At 43.6% G+C, this 21,023-nt stretch overlaps 1 protein-coding gene across 2 annotated transcripts in view; it reads right to left on the bottom strand.

Annotated features, from left to right (window-relative positions):
• The window catches only part of SCNN1G (sodium channel epithelial 1 subunit gamma), a 60,791-nt gene that overhangs the window by 8,537 nt on the left and 31,231 nt on the right, over positions 1–21,023 (bottom strand). For both annotated transcript variants that reach the window (XM_073636691.1, XM_073636692.1), the window contains exons 6-11: positions 18,977–19,140; positions 16,689–16,787; positions 14,767–14,884; positions 10,083–10,161; positions 8,217–8,274; positions 7,150–7,211 (exon numbers count right to left, since the gene is read on the bottom strand). In XM_073636691.1, coding sequence (XP_073492792.1) covers positions 7,150–7,211; positions 8,217–8,274; positions 10,083–10,161; positions 14,767–14,884; positions 16,689–16,787; positions 18,977–19,140 — 580 coding nt within the window. The remainder of the gene's footprint in view (positions 1–7,149; positions 7,212–8,216; positions 8,275–10,082; positions 10,162–14,766; positions 14,885–16,688; positions 16,788–18,976; positions 19,141–21,023) is intronic.

Genomic DNA, 21,023 nt, shown 5'->3' with positions numbered 1-21,023 from the left:
TATGATACTTGGGGTCCATTTATACAAACAGAGTTGGCTGGAAATACACTTTAATGCCCCATACACACGGTCGGATTTTCCGATGGAAAATGTCCGATCGGAGCGTGTTGTCGGAAATTCCGACCGTGTGTGGGCTCCATCGGACATTTTCCATCGGATTTTCCGACACACAAAGTTGGAGAGCAGGAGATAAAATTTTCCGACAACAAAATCCGTTGTCGGAAATTCCGATCGTGTGTACACAAATCCGACGGACAAAGTGCCACGCATGCTCAGAATAAATAAAGAGATGGAAGCTATTGGCCACTGCCCCGTTTATAGTCCCGACGTACGTGTTTTACGTCACCGCGTATAGAACGATCGGATTTTCCGACAACTTTGTGTCTCCGTGTGTATGCAAGACAAGTTTGAGCCAACATCCGTCGGAAAAAATCCTAGGATTTTGTTGTCGGAATGTCCGAACAAAGTCCGACCGTGTGTACGGGGCATAAGAAGTCTGTTTATAAATGTCTTTACACAAGAATCACACAGCTTTCACCCAGGATTCACACATTTTTTTTCAACTGAATCCAATTAGAAATTGTTTCAATCTTTAGTAAATGATGTGTGAATCTTGTGTGAAGACATTTTTAAACAGACCTCCTAAAGTGTATTTCAAGCTATCTCTGTTAGTTTTAGTTTTGGACCGAGTGAGAAAGATTGAGAACTTATGCCAGATTTTTATTGTTACCCAAGGCTTCTTAACAGAGATTCCCCCTCACTTAAGCTGCACGTACATTTGTCAGGTTTTTTTTGGGTTGAATAAAAAAAAAAACTGACCTCATCCCTCCATCCACACACTTGAGGTGGATGGCAAAATCCCCCCATTGTGTCTATATATTCCGACAGCGGGGAGTCTTCCCCACTGTCAGAATACACTGGGCTATAGACTGCAACACTGATCAAGCAGCAAAAATCCATCAGGATGGTTGAACAAAGGTTAATCAGTAGATTAACTTTTGCTCAAATACAGTGCCCACACATGGATCGAAATTTGGCCGGTCACTCCAGAACCATTCAAATTTATGGGCAGCTTTACTCTTTCTTTCACAAAACAGCAAGTGAGGGAAAATCTACAAATGAAAACCAAACAGAAATAAAAAATACTTTTTTTTTAATAGGGGGGGGGAGCTAGAACCCCTGTCAACTTTTTACTGTTATCTATCTATGCTGCAGATTTTTCCTCACACCCTAACTCATGTAACCACTGTCTCCATTATAAGAAGTGAAGAGAAATTTCTCTAACAGAACTCATTAAAGTCGTGAAATCTGCTTTAAAACTGTTATCTAAAACAAAGATCAATGAAAAACTGGATGATTTGATACTTCAATATTTATCCATGACAAAATATCAGCATTTTAGGACACAAGTATGATATGTGCTCTCATGTTTTACACAAGGATAAGGAAAACATGGGAACACATATCAATTAACTGTGTCAATGGGAGAATCAAGCAATTTTCTTTACTACAACCAGGGCTATTTTTCAGCGGGAACGTGGGGGAATGCAGTTCTGGGACCTCCAGCACAGAATGTATGAAATGACAAGGGGTGTTAGGTTTGCTTGAGGGTCTATTGATCCCAGCTGCTGGGGGATCTATAGTTGCTGGGTATGTCTATTCTGCTGGTGGAAGAACTTTTGTTGCTGCCGGGGTCATTTGTTTCTGGGAGGCATCTACTGTTGAGGGAGGGGCTATTGTTGCTAACTGCCATAGGGTCTATTAATGTTGGCTGCTGGAAGATCCATTGTTACTTGCTGGGGTCTATTGTTGCTGTGGTGGATTATTGTTGCTGGGGGGTATTTTGTTGCGGATAGTCTATTGCTGCTAAGAGGGTCTATTATTTTTAGGAGGATCTATTTTTGCTGGGGAAGGGGATCTCTTTGCTTTTCCTGTTATCATCAACAAATTCCATACAAATTATTTAGCATCACAAAATGATACATGGTTCTGTATTCTCTAAAAGGGGCGGCACTGGAAGGTGGGTAGGGATGGAACCAAGGTATGTGCTTGGAGGTAGGTAGAGGGGGGAGACAAGGTTGACTCGGAAGTGGGGAGGGCCTGCACCTATTCTCTGAGAAAAAAAGCCCTGCATGCAACCCATGGTTGCAGGAAAGAAAATCGCACTATCTATGGCCTGCCTTATGCTGTGTACATATGGGCGGACTTTTCGACCGAACTCGTCCGCCGGAACGAATCCGTCGGCCAATCCGACCATGTGTGGGCTTCATCGGACTTTCAACTGACCTTTTCGGTAGAAAATCAGACGGACTCTAGATTTGAAACATGTTTCAAATCTTCCCGCCGGAACCAGTTCCTATCAGAAGAAATGTTAGTCTGTATGCTGGTCCGACAGACCAAATACGACACAAGAGCAGCTACAGCACCTGCCTGCGAGAATGTTTCCAGCACGATCCTATCGCGCTGGTTCTCGGCGACAGGGTACTGTACATCTCGTGCTCGCTGCAATAGGAAAAACACATTTTTCTATTGCAGCGAGCACGAGAAAGAGGCGACAATGTCCCTTAGGTCTGGTATGGATTTTTAGGGGAACCCCCTACACCGAAAAAATGGCGTGGGAGTCCCCCCAAAATCCATACCAGACCCTTATCCGAGCATACAGCCAGGCCGGTCAGGAAAGGGGGTGGGGACGAGCGAGCGCCCCCCCCCTGAACCATACCAGGCCACATGCCCTTAACATGGGGGTGGGTACTTTGGGGAAGGGGGGCGCCCTGTGGCCCCCTCACCCCAAAGCACCTTGTCCCTATGTTTATGAGGACAAGGGCCTCTTCCCGACAACCCTGGCCGTTGGTTGTCGGGGTCTGTGGGCGGGGGGGCTTATCGGAATCCGAGAGCCCCCTTTAATAAGGGAGCCCCCTAGATCCCAGCCCCCGCCCTATGAGAATTCGTACCCCTACCCAATCACCTGGGGGAAAAAAGTATCAATAAAAAAACACACTAGACAGGTTTTTAAAGTAATTTATTAGGCAGCCCTGGGGGTCTCTTCTGACTTCTTCGCACTCTCCTGCTTCCTCCCACTCTCCGGTTCTTTTTTCCACTCTCCATTTCTTCTGCTGCTCTCCTCCGCTATCTTCTGCTCTTTTGCTGCTCTTTTGCTTTTTGGCCCGGTCTTCTCCATCGTCTTCTTCCCTCTTCTCTTCTTCCGATGTTGACTCGACGCTCTCTCCCGTTGTAATGCCATGTGAGCGGTGCGCAACGACTTATATAGGCATGGGGCGTGGTCACTGAGTGATGTCACCCGTGACCCCGCCCCTTATGACGTCACAGTGCCGGAGCATAATGGGACTGTGACGTCATAAGGGGTGAGGTCACCTGGTGACCTCGCCCGGTGACCACTCCCCATGCCTATATAAGTCGTTGCGCACCGCTCACACGGCATCACAGCGGGAGAGAGCGTTGTGTCAACATTGGAAGAAGAGAACAGGGAAGGAGACGACGGAGTAGACCGGACCACCGCTAGCAAAAGAGCGGCAAAAGAGCAGAAGATAACGGAGGAGCCCGGCAGAATAACCGGCGAGCGGGAGAAGAACCGGAGAGCGGGAGATGAACTGGAGAGTGGTAGAAGAGTCCAGAGAGCGGGAGAAAAAGCAGGAGAGAGAGCGGAGAAGTCAGAAGAGACCCCCGGAGCTGCCTAATAAATTACTTTAAAAACCTGTCTAGTGTGTTTTTTTATTGACACTTTTTTCCCCCAGGTGAATGGGTAGGGGTACGATGTACCCCATACTTATTCACATAGGGTGGGGGGTCGGGATCTGGGAGGCCTCCTTTTTAAAGGGGGCTCCGGATTCCGATAAGCCCCCTGCCCGCAGACCCCGACAACCAACGGCCAGGGTTGTCGGGAAGAGGCCCTTGTCCTCATCAACATGGGGACAAGGTGCTTTGGGGTGGGGGTGGTGGGAAGGGGCGCCCCCCTGCCCCAAAGCACCCACCCCCCATGTTGAGGGCATGCGGCCTGGTACAGTTCAGGGGGGGGCGCTCGCTCGTCCCCACCCCCTTTCCTGACCGGTCGGGCTGCGTGCTCGGATAAGGGTCTGGTATGGATTTTGGGGGGACCCCCATGACTTTTTTTCGGTGTGGGGGTTCCCCTTAAAATCCATACCAGACCTAAGGGCCTGGTATACTCTTGGAGGGGAACCCATGCCGGTTTTTTTATTTAAAATTTGGCGTGGAGTTCCCCCTCAAGATTCATACTAAACACAATGCCTGGTATTGGCGAGGATCCAAGTCGGATCCCTGCACCAGTGTGAACCCGGCCTTAATGTCAGCAATGCTTGTCGCTCATTGGGAAAGGAAAAAACATTTTTCCTTTCCCGATGAGCGAGCCAGCTCGGCGCTGGCTCCCGCGACGGGGCTCGCAAGGTGTCAATCTTGCCGATAAAAGCAGCGAGATTGACTTACTTTTCTAGTCCCGACGTACATCATCACGTTCAAATCATCATCATCACGGACCTTTGACGGACTTTAGAACGGACTTTAGTCCGTTCGTGCATGGGCAAATCCGTTCATTCGGAAGTCTGTCGGAAGTCCGTCGGAAAGACCGTCGGAGGTTTGATGCTGAAAAGTCCGCCCGTGTGTACACGGCATTACACTGCATGCGTCCCAAAAGTCCATAAGTATCTATGGACTTCCAGGGTTATCATCAGAGTCAATGGGTATTATTTATACAAGTATCAGCTGTTCTTGTTCCCCATAGAACTCAACTGGATTATTTCCTTCATCCATATGAACACTACATCTAAATGAGACAAATGCAAATGGACTTTTAATTTGGTGAACCTGTATTACCAAACTGGCAAGTCCTTTCTTAATGCACTGTAATTTTACCAGCTCCCCTAAATAAACATAGTTCACTAAACTGGAAATTTAATCTTCCTGTAATTAAAAAGTCATTATTGCAAACAGAATGTAAGGGTATAATTTAGCTGCATGAAGTCATCTTTGGGTACAGCCCTTTTTATAGGGATGAAAAGATGACTCTACTGTGTAGTACAATTTAGGCAATGCAGTGACGTAAAAGTCTTATAATGAGGACAGAATAAATGCAGAAAAACATTCAATGGCTGCAGCATAAGATTCATTCTATATGAGAACACATACTGTATATTGCAAAATCTGCAAAAGTGACAAATGAATCACCACCAAGGGCAACAAAATCAGAGGGGGCAGGATATTTAAAGGGCGATCAGGATTTCATAAAAGAGTGGATATTTGTGCAGATTTAAAGGGAAGATGGGATTTAAATGCAAAGCTAAAGTTAGGGCTCTCCTGAATGGGTAGGCTCGATTTCCTTTACAGAAATTATTTTGCAGCCTCTCTTTATGCCTTTTTAATACCAATGGGCCCTATAGCAAAATGTTATATGCCCCCCCCCCCCCCCGCAAACGCCCCCCCCTACAAAAAAAAATGGTGGGGCTTAAATTAAATAGTGGACGTGGCTTAAAGGGTATGGCTCAAAGGGGGTGTGGTTCGAGTCTGAGATGAATGAGGGATGGAGGAAGGAAGGAATGAAAGAAAGGAAGAGGGAAAGAAGGAAAGAAAGAAAGGAGAGAGAAGGGATGGAGGGACAACAGGCCCAGATCCTACACCACAAATGCAATATATGTATTCCAGAAAGTTTAACAATCAACAGATAAAGATACTCCAAACACCTGGTGTTAGCGCTTCAATCATCCTCACCTGTGCCCAATGCAGAGTGGCCAGTGCCCAATGTGGCCTACCTGTTCCCAATGCAGCGTGGCCTGCCTGTGCCCAATACAGCCTCACCTGTGCCCAATACTGCCTCACCTGTGCCCACTTGTGCCCAATGCAGCGTGGCCTGTGCCTAATGCAGCATTGTCCAGTACCCAATACAGCCTCACCTGTGCCCAATGCAGCCTTACCTGTGCCCAATGCAGCCTCACCTTGCCCAATGCAGCGTGTCCAGTGCCCAATGCGGCATGTCCAGTGCCCAATGCAGCATGACCTGCATGTGCTCAATGCAGCGTGTCCAGTGCCCAATGCAGCCTCACCTGTGCCCAATGTGCCCTGCCTGTTCCCAATGCAGTGTGGCCTGCCCGTGCCCAATACAGCCTCACCTGTGCCCAATGCAGCCTCACCTGTGCCCAATACTGCCTCACCTGTGCCCACCTGTGCAAAATGCAGCCTCACCTGTGCCCACCGGTGCACAATGCAGCGTGAGCCATGCCCAATACAGCCTCACCTGTGCCCACCTGTGCCCAATACTGCCTCAACTGTGCCCACCTGTGCCCAATGCAGCCTCGCCTGTGCCCACCTGTGCCCAATGCAGCGTGACCCGTGCACGATGCAGCCTCCCCTGTGCAGAGGAAGAGGCGAGCCAGTGGCGGAACTACCGGGGAGAATGAGGAATGCATACTGCAGCCCTCAAATGGCTGTTGGCGAGTGTGGGGCTGCCTCAGAGTGGAGGGGGGGGGCGAGCACCGCCCACACGGTCCCCCGGCCAGGGGAAGTGAGGAGAGGAAGAGGCAAGCTGTCCGTACGAGCAGAGAGCTATAATAGCTTTCATTTGAATTTCCTGTGTTCCCGGGGCTCACCGTCACATAGCCCTACCTCTTGGCCCGGCGCCTTTGATGACCTCACATGTCCCGCATTGGACCGGTGTTCTGTCTATCAAAGGCGCTGGGCCAAGAGGTGGGGCTATGTGACGGTGAGCCCCAGGAACACAGGAAATTCTAATGAAAGCTATTACAGCGGACCATCTCCCTCTCTGCTCGTAGACAGTTTGCCTCTTCCTCTCCTCACTTCCCCTGACTGGGGGACCATGCGGGAGGTGCTCACCCCCCCCCAAAGTATGCATTCCTCATCCTCCCCACGGGCCCCATAGCGCCCGCATGGGTCGCTATGGCGGTAGTTCCGCCACTGCTAAACATGTTGGAAAATATAAGTATTTTTATTTCGCTTTCATTCCTTAGAGTATACAGTATATTGCTGTTACATTTTTTTAAAAGATAAGAGTGGTTCTTTTTTAACGGTCTTTGTCAGTATGACCTTTTAATGTAACTCCAATACACTTATATGGATTGTGGCTTACAATAAGGAAAAGAATGAAAATTGGGGGCTAATCAGACTTACTTTGTCAGGTTTTTATCGAGTTTGCTTCCAAGTTCCCAGGACAGAATCCGCAATGTCCACACCTGACAAAAAAGAAAAGCACAAATATGACATATAATAACAAAAAAATCTAAGTGCACCACCCGTACAGCAAGAAAATAGGCTGACATTATTTATCAGTTTTAGTGTAGAATCTAATTCACTGTAGAATCTAAAGCAGGCAATAGATTATGCGATTTTCTTTCCTGCAACCATGGGTTACAGGAAAAAAAATCACTAGATTCCCCTGTCAACACAGTCAATGTTGATGGGGGATTCCCTCCCGCGGAGCTATTGTGTTCTCCCAGGCAGGGGACACTTGGAGCCATGCCAGCTGGGAGAACACAGTGGTTACTGCTAGCAGCTATAGCCAATGGCAGTAATCACAAGCTAAAAATCAGATATGCTGGTTATACCCAAGCCTGAAAAAGGAAAACGAATACAGCCACTGCATCTTAGGACTGGTAAACTGCAATATATCACATTTTTATTCTTCGCCTGAACCACTAGATTTGAATCTGGTGTACATAACCTTGACATGTGGATTTCTATTTAACCCAATGTGCTAGGACTGATATTATGTCTCAAATATGACTCTTCCAAAAAATCTTTATTATGGGTAGAACCACATAAGGTGCACTTTAAATACTAACTTTTTTTTTGTTTTGGATAGGGTGGGGAAGAGAATACATTTCTGTTAGTTTTTATTTTCTTTCTTATTGGGGAGATTTCCCCTCACTTTATGTCCCTTTGATGTCCACACAAGAAATATGGCATGTGGTTGTCACCGGGACAGCGATGACAATATTATCAGGAGTTCTAACCTGTTCCTATTCTCTTATTCTACTAAAAATGGGTTTTTGGATAAGTCGATGTTGGAAGTACAGTATATACCCCTGACAGGAAGTGAGGAGAAATCAGCCCTACTTTTCTTAATAAGAATGCAGATGACAATAAAAACCTCTCACTGCTTTATGCATAATAGAAAAAGTCTTTGATGGATTGGGCTTTAATGAAATATATTTGACAAGATCCTGACATGGACCTACCTCGGATCTCACTGATGGCCAGTCTGCCACACTTCTTATAAATGACCATTCTTTAAAACTGAAAAATAACAGAGAAAATAATTTTTTAGAGAGTAAACATGCAATTTCCACTACGGTGTGATATTTTCCAAAAAGTATAATCAGGCCCCCTTCCTGCTTATGGTAAGCCACACCTACCATCATGGTAAGTCTTCCTCCCTGGCACAAAAAAGAAAACTTGCCCATTTTCCTGAAAATGTGCAGAGCCTTTTTTAAGTGGGTGGCTAACAGATAGGAGAATATGCTAATTTCTATCTACAGGAAAGTCAACTGTTTTCAAGTCTGTCTTTTAACCAATTAGCATGCAGTGCTAAATCATAAATGCTGCTAATAATTTAGTGATACATTTGTTGAAAGTTTTCTTTTAAAGCCCAATTGAACTCTCTTGACTTATTACTGTAAGGCTATGTACAAACAATAGGATTTTCCGACAACAAAATCGTGTATTTTTTTCCGAAGGATGTTGGCTCAAACTTGCCTTGCATACACACGGTCACACAAATGTTGTCGGAAATTTCGAACGTCAAGAACGCGGTGACGTACAACACGTACGGCGAGCCGAAAAAAATTAAGTTCAATAGCCAGTGCAGCTTCTGCTTGATTGAGCATGCCTGGACTTTTGTGCGTCGGAATTGTGTACACACGCTCGGAATTTCCGACAACAAGTCTTGTTGTCGGAAAATTTGAGAATCTGCTCTCAAACATTTGTTGGCGGAAATTCCGACAACAAATGTTCTATGGAGCATACACACGGTCAGACTTTCCGACAACAAGCTCACATCCAACATTTGTTGTCGGAAAATCCGATTGTGCCCATAAGGCAGCCAGGCTGCATAGACAGTAATAGATAGGCTTGTCTTTTAGGCCTTATTCACATGGGTGATTAGGGCCAGTCTGCAAATTCTGATGGCAAGAATCAAAGTCTCTTGCAGCTGAAGTCACCAGTGTTTAGCCATGAGTAATCACAAATGCCAGTTGTCCAGAAGTACTATTCTGTCCTTTCCACCAGGTAACCGCTTCCATGGACAGCTACATGTCAGCTTACCATTCAGCCACACAGTCAGAGCAGCCACAGCTAACAGTAAACACTGGTGATTCTGTCAAGCATATATATTGGTCTATGCAGCCTGACTTCATTACAAACAATAAATCAATAAGGTTAATTTTGACTTTAATGCAGCAGCTTTATTACACTTTTTTCATTTTATTTTGCGCTATATTTTGATATGGTCAAATGCAGCTTATTATTCTATAGAACCTATAAAAGTGTTTAAAGTGTTTAAAGCTGAAGTTTAGATATAGTGATTTTTGCATAATTAAGTTGGTCCAGCTTGGACCAATGTAAGTATGTATGAACCTGGTAGAAGCTGGAAATCACTGTGGTAGGCACCACTACTGCAGGGATTGCCAGTAGCTTTATGGTTCCACTACCCTGCTGCGTTGTGAACACAGGAGATTGCTTGCTCGGCCCAACATCATTCAAGGAACACTTTGCATTTTCTCAATGAATGCAAACAGTTTTTTTGGTCTGATATATAAACCTCTAATAAAAAATGTACTATTCAATTACTAAAAGTGTTATAATATGCTAAAACTTTTATCCAACCACTAAATAGTTATTTCTGTTATTTTGAACAGCCAATATAAAAGAAAACTAGTGATGATAAATGCACTTCTGGGTTTAACCAATCATTTTTTTTTTTTTTGCATATCATTTTTCATGATCCACGTATCTAGAGACCTGGAAGGGTGTGTCCTTCGCCTACATATCTTGTAATAAATAGTGTTCCTTTTGCCATGTCAGAAAGTTAGAAAGTATGTTCTTACCTGCAAGACTCACGACATGTCTCCTGACATCCCAGCTCTTCCTGGACAAATCTTTTATGCAATTTGAAGTAACAATAAACTAAAATGAAAAGAAAAATAAATGTAAGTGACAGGCAAGGTTTCTGAAAAAAAAAAAAACATTGGGGAATTATTGATTCTCAAATAATTTCCCATCTTTCCTAAATATGACTAACATGGGACTCTGAGGGGTTGATTTACTGAAGTCAAATAGGCTGTTCATTTTGCAAAGGAAGTTTCATTTTGCATGGGAATTTAGACCTTTGGAGCCAGAGCTTAGTGAATCAGGTGAAACTCTGAAGACTTCTATCGTCCAATCATGTGCAAGCAAAAATGCTCTTTTTAACTTCCTTGCATGTGATTGGGTATTCTTTGAAAAGTGCTAGTACACGACACCATGGATCCAATATGCACACCCTTCTATATTAACAGCTAGCTACACCGCTATGAGCACTGAGACCCTGGGGTTCCGGCTTGGGCGCTCTAGATGTCCCATTCCACTTCTCTCTTCTCTCTCTTCTCTCTCCCATCCTTTTTTCTTCTTTTACTTCCCTTGTTTATTTTTGTCTAGTGAATTTTATACACTGACATCATATCCACTAGTGCCTGTTTCCCTGGTATAGGCGCATGAATTTCCTCCTTGTTACCTACAATGTTTCTCTGTTGCAATATGATCAATGTACTTTTCGACATACTTAATGTTCTGTCATCTGCTATGACTTCTCTATTTGATGTACAACTGCTTTTGACTTGCAAGTCGACCTTATGCTTTTATCTGTGTGCCTGACACTGACAGCGGTCACAAGCCGCATTCTTTAAAACGTTTCAATAAAAATTTATAGAAAGTCAAAAGTGCACCGCATTTGCTAAGCTCTGGGTAAGATGAGTTCTTTTTTCTGTATCTAAAAATGTATAAAATCGTGGCATTCGCACTCTGTAATTAGTGAGTGACAATGTAACACCTGGGCTACACATGATTGTCTATATGGCTCTCAGTCACATGATTTTCATCAGTCTAATCTATCATTATCAGCTTCAATACTTGCTGAATCACTGACCTTCAGGTATGCAGAGAAAAAGTTTTATCTGACTTACTGCATACTGGCCAGCTCTGTCAAGTTCCTGGCCAGTAACTCAGAATATATTTTAGCTATAGACAGCCAGTTACTACCATTCTCAGAAAGATTTTTGAAATGGTATCCATCATATATCTCTCAGGAAAGGTCCCCTTTAAGTTGTTTGCACTGAGCTATTATGCATGTGCATTTGTCATTCTGCTACTTGAAATTACCTGTGGAAATGACACTGTAAACTTGGCGGTATAAATAAAAGTAACTATTTCGCCTCCCATACAAACTCTAATGGAGTGAAACAACGCTTATGCTATTTTTGTTTCATCAACACATTTTAAAACCTGTAATTTTAATATTCATGTCAACAGTGCTGTTAATAGAGACATTAAAATTGCGTTTGTGTTTTTTATTTCAGAAGGGAGTTCCTTGCTTCAACTAGCTGCTACATGTATTTCATTATTATATTTTTCTTTTAATCCTTAGCGCTGAGAGATTCAAATTTGATTTGCTTCACACGTGTTTAAACCTTGCCACGTGTACAGGAGATGTCACGTCATCTACGCTTCCATGTGTGAGTATTGTAAAAATGCTGCATTTTAGTGCATTTTTTTTCACTGCCATTAAAAGAACGACATCTAACATCAACCACAATAATTCCAGTAGACACCTTCTAAAAATACTAAATTAAAAATATTCTATACACAATGCTTTTACACTTGGCATCTGTGGAAATGGCATTACTCCCTAAATAATGTACACACAAATCAGGTAAATAAAGAAGAGATAGGGGAAAAATTCAACCACCACAGTCTTTTTTTGCACACATATATTCATTTTCCAGTGGGGGCCCAATAGCCATTCCCCGTAAATGGGTGACCCCGCCCCCTCTGACAATACGTAACGCTACATGAAGGGGGCGGGGTAACCCGTTTACGTCACTGGGTGGCCGCGCCCTCAGCTATATAACAGCTGTCATCGCAAAGAGGCTTCAGTCAGCAGTTTTTTCCGTTTTTTTTTTTTTTTTTATCGGGTCACCAGATGCTGTGATCGAAGACGAATGGACATTGTGGGACAGTTTTTTTTTTTTTAATAAAGGACTTGTCCCAAATTGTCTACTGTCATTTTTACCATTTTGACACTTTTTGGTGAATGGGTAGGGGTACAATGTACCTGATACCCATTCACATGGGGAGGGCCGGGATCTAGGGGTCCCTTTGTTAAAGCGGGCTTCCAGATTCCAATAAGCCCCCCGCCCGCAGACCCCCACAACCACCAGGCAAGGGTTGTGGGGATGAGGCCCTTGTCCCGATTAACATGGGGACAAGTTGCTTTGGGGGGAACCTCAAAGCATCCTCCCCATGTTGAGGGCATGTGGCCTGGTACGGTTCAGGAGGGGGTGCTCTCTCGTTCCCCCCTCTTTTTTTTCGGATTTTGGGGGGCCCCTACGCCATTTTTTAATTTTCGCTCGGGGTTAGCCTTACAATCCATACCAGACCCAAAGTGCCTGGTATGGATTTTGGGGGGACCCCACGCCATTTTTTTTAATTGGTGCAGAGTTCCCCTTAATATCCATACCAGACCTAAAGGGCCTGGTAATGGACTGGGGGTGGGGGGACCTATGCCCTTTTTTTTCAATGATTTTCATCTATATTGCCGGGACCTGACAATACATTACATCTGCTGCAAGTAGTTTTAAATTATATTTTGCTGCGGTACTGTTCTAAACACGGGGAAAATTTGCTACTTTACAGGCATACTAAGGACACTCCCAGGCACAATATTTAAAGGAATATTTAATTTTCATTGTTTCACTTCAAGCATTATTAAAATCACTGCTCCCGAAAAAAATGTCAGTTTTTAAAATTTTTTGCATTGATACATGTCCCATGGGGCAGGACCCGGGTCCCCAAACCCTTTTTATGGAAATAACTTGCATATAAGCCTTTAAAATTAGCACTTTTGATTTTTCATGTTTGTGTCCCATAGACTTTAACCACTTGCCGTCCAGCTGCCGTCATTATACTGCGGCAGGTCGGCACTATCCCGCGAACCGTCGTAGCTGTACGTCGGTTCCTTTAAGCAGGATAGCAGGTGCGCGCATGTGCTAGCTGCACAGCGGGGGGTGCCGATGCTCGTGACCAGCAGCCGTGATGACCACCGGCCACGAGCGATCGCGGGCATGAGAGGCAGAACAGGGACGTGTGTGTGTAAACACACACATCCCAGTTCTGTGAGGAGAGGAGAGAGAGATTGTGAGTTCCTACGAACTGAGAACCACGATCTCTCATCTCATCTCATCTCATCTCACGGTTAGAACACACACCTAGGGAACACAGTTGACTCCTTGATCGCCCCCTAGTGTAAACCCCTTCCCTGCCAGTGACATTTACAGTGACAGTAATCAGTGCATTTTTATAGCACTGATCGCTGTATAAATGCCAATGGTACCAAAAATGTGTCAAAAGTATCCGATATGTCCACCATAATGTCGCAGTCCCGATAAAAATCTCAGATTGCCGCCAGTACTAGTAAAAAAAATAAATAATAATAAAAATGCCATAAATCTATCCCCTATTTTGTAGATGCTATAAATTTTGCTCAAACCAATCAATATACGCTTTTTGCAATTTTTATTACCATAAATATGTAGAAGAATACATATCGGCCTGAACTGAGAAAAAAATTAGCTTTTTTTTAAAAAAAATTGGGGCTTTTTCAAAATTTTTGCTCTTTTTTTGTTTATAGCGCAAAAAATAAAAACTGCAGAGATGACCAAATAGCACCAAAAGAAAGCTCTATTTGTGGGAATAAAAGGACATCAATTTTGTTTGTGTACAGCGTCGCACAACCGTGCAATTGTCAGTTAAAGCGACGCAGTGCCGTATCACAAAAAATAGCATAGTCGTTGAGCAGCCAATTCTTCCGGGACTGAAGTGGTTAACGGTGTTCGCGTGTTCGCACAAATTTTTGGCCTGTTTGCAAGTTCTGCTGCGAACCGGGGGATGTAATATTTTATGTACACTTAGTACATAGTTATATAGTTAGATTGAAGAAAAGACACAAGTCCTTCTAGTTCAACCAATAGAAAAAAACGTTCATTAACTGAGGGCAACGATTTTGATTTTCAGTACTTTCTAATCCGTGTTTTAGCAGCATTTAATAGGAGCAAGTATTTTTGACCACCTATAATTAGCTATTGATCGTGAAGTATTATGTACTAAAATTATCTATGGATTGTTTGGAATCTTTATTGAGGTATTCTCACCTAAAGGTTATGTTATGGTCTTCTAACATTGCATAATTCAAGGACAAAACCATCATATGTATGAAATATTAATCAATTCCCTACAACCTCTCTAGCACAGCAGGGAAATTGAAGTGTCTCACCTATGAATTTTGGTGTTTTAGACCCTATAGTTAGTAATTTGTTATTTGTCCCAGCTACAGCAGAGGATTTTAGTGCATATTTAGTCTTCACAGGCCAAAAGACAGCAAAGCAAAGGCTAACATTTGGTAAAATATACCAGAAGATGGCAGAACCCATAGTAAGCACATATACTATCATAATAAAAGAAAGTTAAGTCAAAACTTACTCCAGCTGGGGTATTCTTCATAGTTGCAGTATTTTGCTCCTTCTGGCAGGGGCTGGTCATAGTGTGCACAACCACAGGTTTTTACCATTTCGAGCTGGAAGCAGGAATAAAGGCAGATCTAGCAAAGGGAAAGACGTGCCAAAGTTAAATAGACGGCATAGTGTACTTTAATGAACATTACTAAAAGCCTGTACATATGTAAAAAAAAAAAAAAACAGGGCACTGTTCTACAGAATATTTCTTGAATGAACTCCAGCTTTCCAACAAATCAGTGCTGTCAGGTATCATTATTAATTGTATCAATCACCTAATTTATTCTTTATATTGCCAATATGGACAAATTCAAAAAAGACATATGATGTCATGAGTGTCATTAAAGTAGAACTATAGACAATTTTTATTTTCATCTTGGACAGAGTAAGGGAGGGTTATAACCTCTGTCAGATATTTTTTCCCATCTGTGTCTAATTGTGGATATTTCTCTTCATTTCCTGTCCCATAACCAAACAGGAAGTAAGAGGAAATCCCTGCAAATTGAGGGATTTCCTTGGGGACCCCCAGGTCACCAGAACTAGTGTACCCATTGAAGGATTTCCTCTCTATTACTTTTCTGGGGACAACCCAAAATTCTTGATTTTCCTTTACTTTCACTTTCAATGATAATGGTAAACAAGACTAATCGGGAGACTAACCGGGAGGTTAAATCTCATTAACCGTGGGCACAGACAGCAATAAAATCATACAGGTGTTCTAAACTAAAAAAAAAGTTTTGCCTTTGGTTATACTTTACATAATGGTTTTCCTTTTTCTTTGCCCCCCCCCCCCCATAACATAGTCTTATTAACTGTAGATCCTACAAGTAAATCAGTTATTTCTCCACTTTCTGTAGGCTGCCAACACTGTTTATTCTGCAGTGAAATCGCACAGCAGAATTGTTGCCCTTCAGACAGCATAGTCTTGGACATGTACTTTTAAATGGACTTTAATCACTTCCCGCCCGGCCTATAACAGATTGACGTCCAGGAAGGGGTTCTATTATCCTGACTGGGCGTCATATGACGTCCAGCACGATAACATGCCGGCACTCGCCAGCGGGGGGCACGCAGAAATCGCGAGTGCGGCGTGTCAGTCTGACACGCCACATCTCTGATCGTGATAAGAAGCCTCTGACAGCCTCTACACCTGTAGTACCTGCCCAATCAGTCCTGCCCATCAGTGCCATCTATTAGTGTCCATCAATGCCACCTGTCAGTGCCAATCAGTGCTGCCTATCAGTGCCAATCAGTGCCGCCGGTCAGTGCCCATCAATGCCACCTGTCAGTGCCCATCAATGCTGCATATCAGTGCCACCTGTTGGGGCCCATCAGTGCTGCATATCAGTGCCGCCTATCAGTGCCCATCAATTCTACATATCAGTGCCTCCTCATCAGTGCCCATCAGTGTCAACTCATCAGTGCCCATCTGTGTCGCTTCATCAATACCATCAGTGCCACCTTATCAGTGCCAAATCATCAGTGCCCATCAGTGAAGCAGAAAACTAAATTTTATAACAAAAACGTTGGACTTTTTTAGTTTGTTTAGCAAAAAATAAAAAACGCAGAGGTGATCAAATATGGCACTGAAGAAAATGATAAAGCTTTAGTTTGGGTACAGTGGGTGCAATTGTCATTCAAAGTGCGACAGCGCTGAAAGCTCAAAATTGTCCTGGGCAGGAAGGGGCAAAAGTGCCTGGTATTGAAGTGGTTAAGTAAAAGATCAACAAATCAAAGACCAAATCTATCTAATGCTTTTAAGCAGGTAGAGGGACAATTTTATTTATTTATTTATTTTTTTACTTCTACTTCCTGATTCAGCGTTTTGGATTCCAGTGTCACCTCTCCACCTCCAACATGCTAAGAAATATTTTAACCACATACACATACCTGATAAGTGTACGTCTTGTTGTAGAGATTCGGGACCAGGATATCACTTCCATCAATAGTACACTCACTGTAAGGGCTACTTAACTTTGACGACTCTGTCTGAAATCAGAATCAAATGGTATTAGAATATATTTTTTTACTGCTGGTTGCTTATAAAAATCCCTTGAAGACTTATAACAATTTCCCCGCTACAATGTTGAATTACCTTAGGGCACTTTCACACTGAGCCGCGCGGTAAAGCGCCGCTATTGTTAGCGGCAATTTATCATCCTTTTAGCGGCACTTTTCGGCCGCTACTGGGGCACTTTTAACCCCCAATAGCGGCTGAAAAAGGGTTAAAAGCGCCGCTGCACTTTGCCGTCGCTGCCCATTGATTTCAATGGGCAGGGCGACGGGGTTCTAATCCCTGTCTATGCTATGCAAAACTATCAGCAAATGTTGTTCAGATATACTTTAAATGCTAAAGTGCATCATCTGATTAGATTCCATACTGTATTGGTCTAACTTTACGTGAATTCTGATTGGTTGTTCTGGATTACTATTCTATATACTATAAAGTATTTATCGGCATACAACACGCACAGGTGTATTACACACACCCTAACTTTAAGAGGGAAGTTTCAGGAAAAAACCACAGCCCCCTGCACAGTACACAACCCCCCCCCTGCACATTACACAGACCCCCTGCATAGTACACAGACCCCCTGCATAGTACACAGACCCCCTGCACAGTACACAGACCCCCCCCCCCCCTGCATAGTACACAGACCCCTTCACAGTACACATCCCCCTTTCCCTGCACATCACACAGCCCCCTTTCATTATAAAGCCCCCTTGCACTCCCAGGAGACTGGGGTCTCCTGGGACAGCACTGCCAGCATACTCTAAAGTTGAGAAAACATCACTGCCAGCCCCTTCTCATACACTGCCCCTCCTGTGTCACTCTCATTGTAAATCGAAGATTCTAAATACCTCAATTAACGCCGCTCTTTCGTGGACCCGGCCATGTGACTGCTCTCCTCTGATGTTTCATTGACTGTCACGTGACCGCTCTCCTCCTCCAATCAAAAGCTACACTCGAGGAGGAGGCGGAGTGGGAGGAGGAGAGCAGCCAGAAAGAGTGGCGTTAATTGAGATATTTAGAGGCTTTTATGTACATTGAGAGTGACACAGGAGGAGCGGTGTATGAGAAGGGGCTGGCAGTAATGTTTTCTTAACTTTAAAGTATGCTGGCAGTGCTATCCCAGGGCAAGGAGAGGTGGAGCAGCCGGCATGACACCCCCCCCCCCCCCCCCCACAATGTGTGGTACCCGGAGTGGACTGCCCTATCCCCACCCCTCGTTGGTAAAAAAAATATATTGGCGTATAACACACAGACACTGTTTGTCCTCTATTTTCAGGGGGGAAAAGTGTGTGTTATACACCGATAAATACGGTATTTATAAGTAGGAGCCAATGTAATCAGTGAGTCTCTTGATGTCATCAACCAATCCAAAAAAGGAGGTTACCTCTTACTAGTCTAAAAAAAAACATTTTCCAACTCTAATGCTTAAAATGGCTTGTTTAAAGGATAACTAAAGGCAAAACGTTTTTTTATTTTTGGATAGAATGGAGAGGGATAAGAACACCTGTCAGTTTTTATCACTGTCTGTGTCCCTGTTAAGGAGATTCACCCTCTCTATTTGTTCTATTTACCATTATCATTGAAAGTGAAAGAAAAAAAAAATCACAATTTTTGGGTTGTCACCAGAAAAATAATAGAGGGGAAATCCTCCAATGGAGACTCTAGTTCTGGTGACCTGGGGGTCCCAGAGGAATTCCCTCAATTTGCAGGGATTTCCTCTCACTTCCTGTTTGGGGATTGAACAGGAAATGAAGGGAAACTTTATTCTTGTCCAAAGAAGCCTTGCGCACAGAAAACAGCAGCCTAAATATTTTTGCCTCGCCAATGTTTGTCAATGAAAGCAAGCATGATTAGGTATTGACACTACTTGCCACTGCAGGTATATAATGGGGCCAGAATTTACATTGTATGTAGCCTGGTGAGACTTTTCCTATTGCAATAAATGAGGCAGAGCAATCCACAAAAGATCATATTGGCCCATAAAAGCCACCTGCTACCCCAGCCCTCTTGGCAAATGCCAGAATTAAAACATAACCTGATTAGGTCTCATTTTGAGTCATCCAGTCATTCAGCGTGTGAACTGAAAGCCTATGTTGGTTAGGTTGGGATTCCAAAGCAGGAAATCTGTAACAGTAATGTTCTGTTCACTCTGACATTTACTTACCAGATGCATGCCTATAGATGTCTGGGCTGCTGTCTGAAGTTCAGTCCCTGACTCTTCAATGAATGGATAATCATTCTGGTCATGGACTAATATTTTAGCACCAGCTGCTGTAACTAGGAAGGGGTTATATTCTTCTTCATCGATGAAAATAACAAGCTTCAGCCCTAAAGAAAGATAAAATAATTATAGTATTACCATAAATAGAGGCGTGATAGACACATCAGATGAAAAGCTAGTAAGGAATAATTAAAGGGTTGACCTAAGCTTGTATATGGTCACACCTCTTTATGATCTTTAAAAGCTCAATTGAGTCTTAAATTTAAATAAGCTAAAGAGATTACAGGAAAAAAAGATGTAAAGATGTTCAATGTCATCCAGTTCATTTTCTTTCTGAATCAGCCACAGCCTAAGTAGAAAAGCTTATTCCCTGCCACCTGCTACAGAGTGTGGCCACTGCTCTCATACCGTGGAAGTCCACACACCCCCTACTGAGTCAGACCTGTAGCTCTGCAATCACTAAAAATGAAGGCTTCTCAGGGATTAAGGACCTCTGACTCAGCAGGGGGTTTGGACCTCTGCAAAAAGATGAGCAAAGGTCCCATTCTGCAGCATGCTGGCAGGGCTAAGGCTTTTTTACTCAGACTATTGCTCTGCTTTAAGACTCTTTTTTAATCAGATCATTTTTATTGAAAATAATGTTTTTGTGGCTTATAATAGGCAAAAGAATGCACAGAAAATAAAGGTAGATGCATATGTTTAGGCCCTCAACAGAACAATATTCCACAAAGTGTAGGATTTCAAGTATTGGTTATACAAATTGTATGGTAATGCAGTATAGAACATCAACTCGCGAGAAAAAAGGTGAAATAGAATACATCAGAAACTAAGAACAAGGAAAGGGACTCCTAATACAAATAGCATATGGTCAATCATTGCCGATCGTAAGTGTGCTACATGTGCCCCAACCGATCAGAGAATTTGGGATAAGACTGCATCTGTGAAACATCTGTTAGAATCGAGATTAGGCCAAAGGATTAACAAAGGTTTCCCTTATAAATACGCTACCTGGAAGTACATATATCTCGAAAGCAGTATTAGTGCTCTGATTTGTTTCTTGTGTGGTCTACCGTGACTGCTCTGGGAGCTTACGTCCACGGCCCCTTTTTTTGTGTCAATATCTTCAACATCAGAGTGTGGTTTTGACCTCCCTGATCCACTGGACAACTGTAGTGGGAGTATTTGAGAGCCACCTCGCAGCTATCAGCTTCTTGGCTAAATACAGTAATCTACTAATGGCTATAGTCCATAATCGGTTGTCCCCAGGCATGTCCAAGATGCATAGTAAGAGATTTAAAGCAATACAAGTAACAAATGTCAGGTTAATTAAATCCACAATGTCATACCAGTATACAGAGGCGGCTCTAGGCTTTGTGAGGCCTTAGGCAAAACTTACACATGAGGCCCCACGGACTGGGACGCTCCGTGATGAGGCCGCTATTCCTCAGGCTGCGGGCAGTATCTGATTTGCCCATCAGCTCCTAAGCCACAGAGTCCCAGTGGGGGTAGGCGGAGCCGGCGGCGTCAACTTCAGTGATTGAGAACAGGCAAATTAGGAGGCCGCGAGGCCCCTATGAGTGCGAGGCCTTAGGCGACCGCCTAATTTGCCTAATTAGAGAGCCGCCTCTGCCAGTATATAATTATTGACGGCATCACCAGAACATGTGAATTAAGTTTCCAGTGTCCTTCAAGCTCCTGGGGCATAGGGGAAAATCCCTGCGGCTGTATTGATGAAACCATTCAGGGGTGCAGTAGGTTCTAGATTGTACAGTTGAGACAAATGTCTGGAATTAGAAGGGGAGACTAAGGGAATCATTTGTAAGACAGATTCCCACTGATCCAGAAATGCCAACATACTGTTGCAGTTTAAAGGGTTTGCTTGCAAGATAGAGATATGTAAACTTGTGCATACATAGGAAACATTACCCCTCTACCTGTCAGCTTTGAGTATGGTGCTGAGCACAGGGGGTCTGTAATGCATAAGTGGGGT

The sequence above is a fragment of the Aquarana catesbeiana genome, linkage group LG06 (genome assembly GCF_042186555.1).
Source record: "Aquarana catesbeiana isolate 2022-GZ linkage group LG06, ASM4218655v1, whole genome shotgun sequence".
NCBI classification, from domain to species: domain Eukaryota; kingdom Metazoa; phylum Chordata; class Amphibia; order Anura; family Ranidae; genus Aquarana; species Aquarana catesbeiana.
This window is presented reverse-complemented; position numbering and strand designations above follow the sequence as displayed.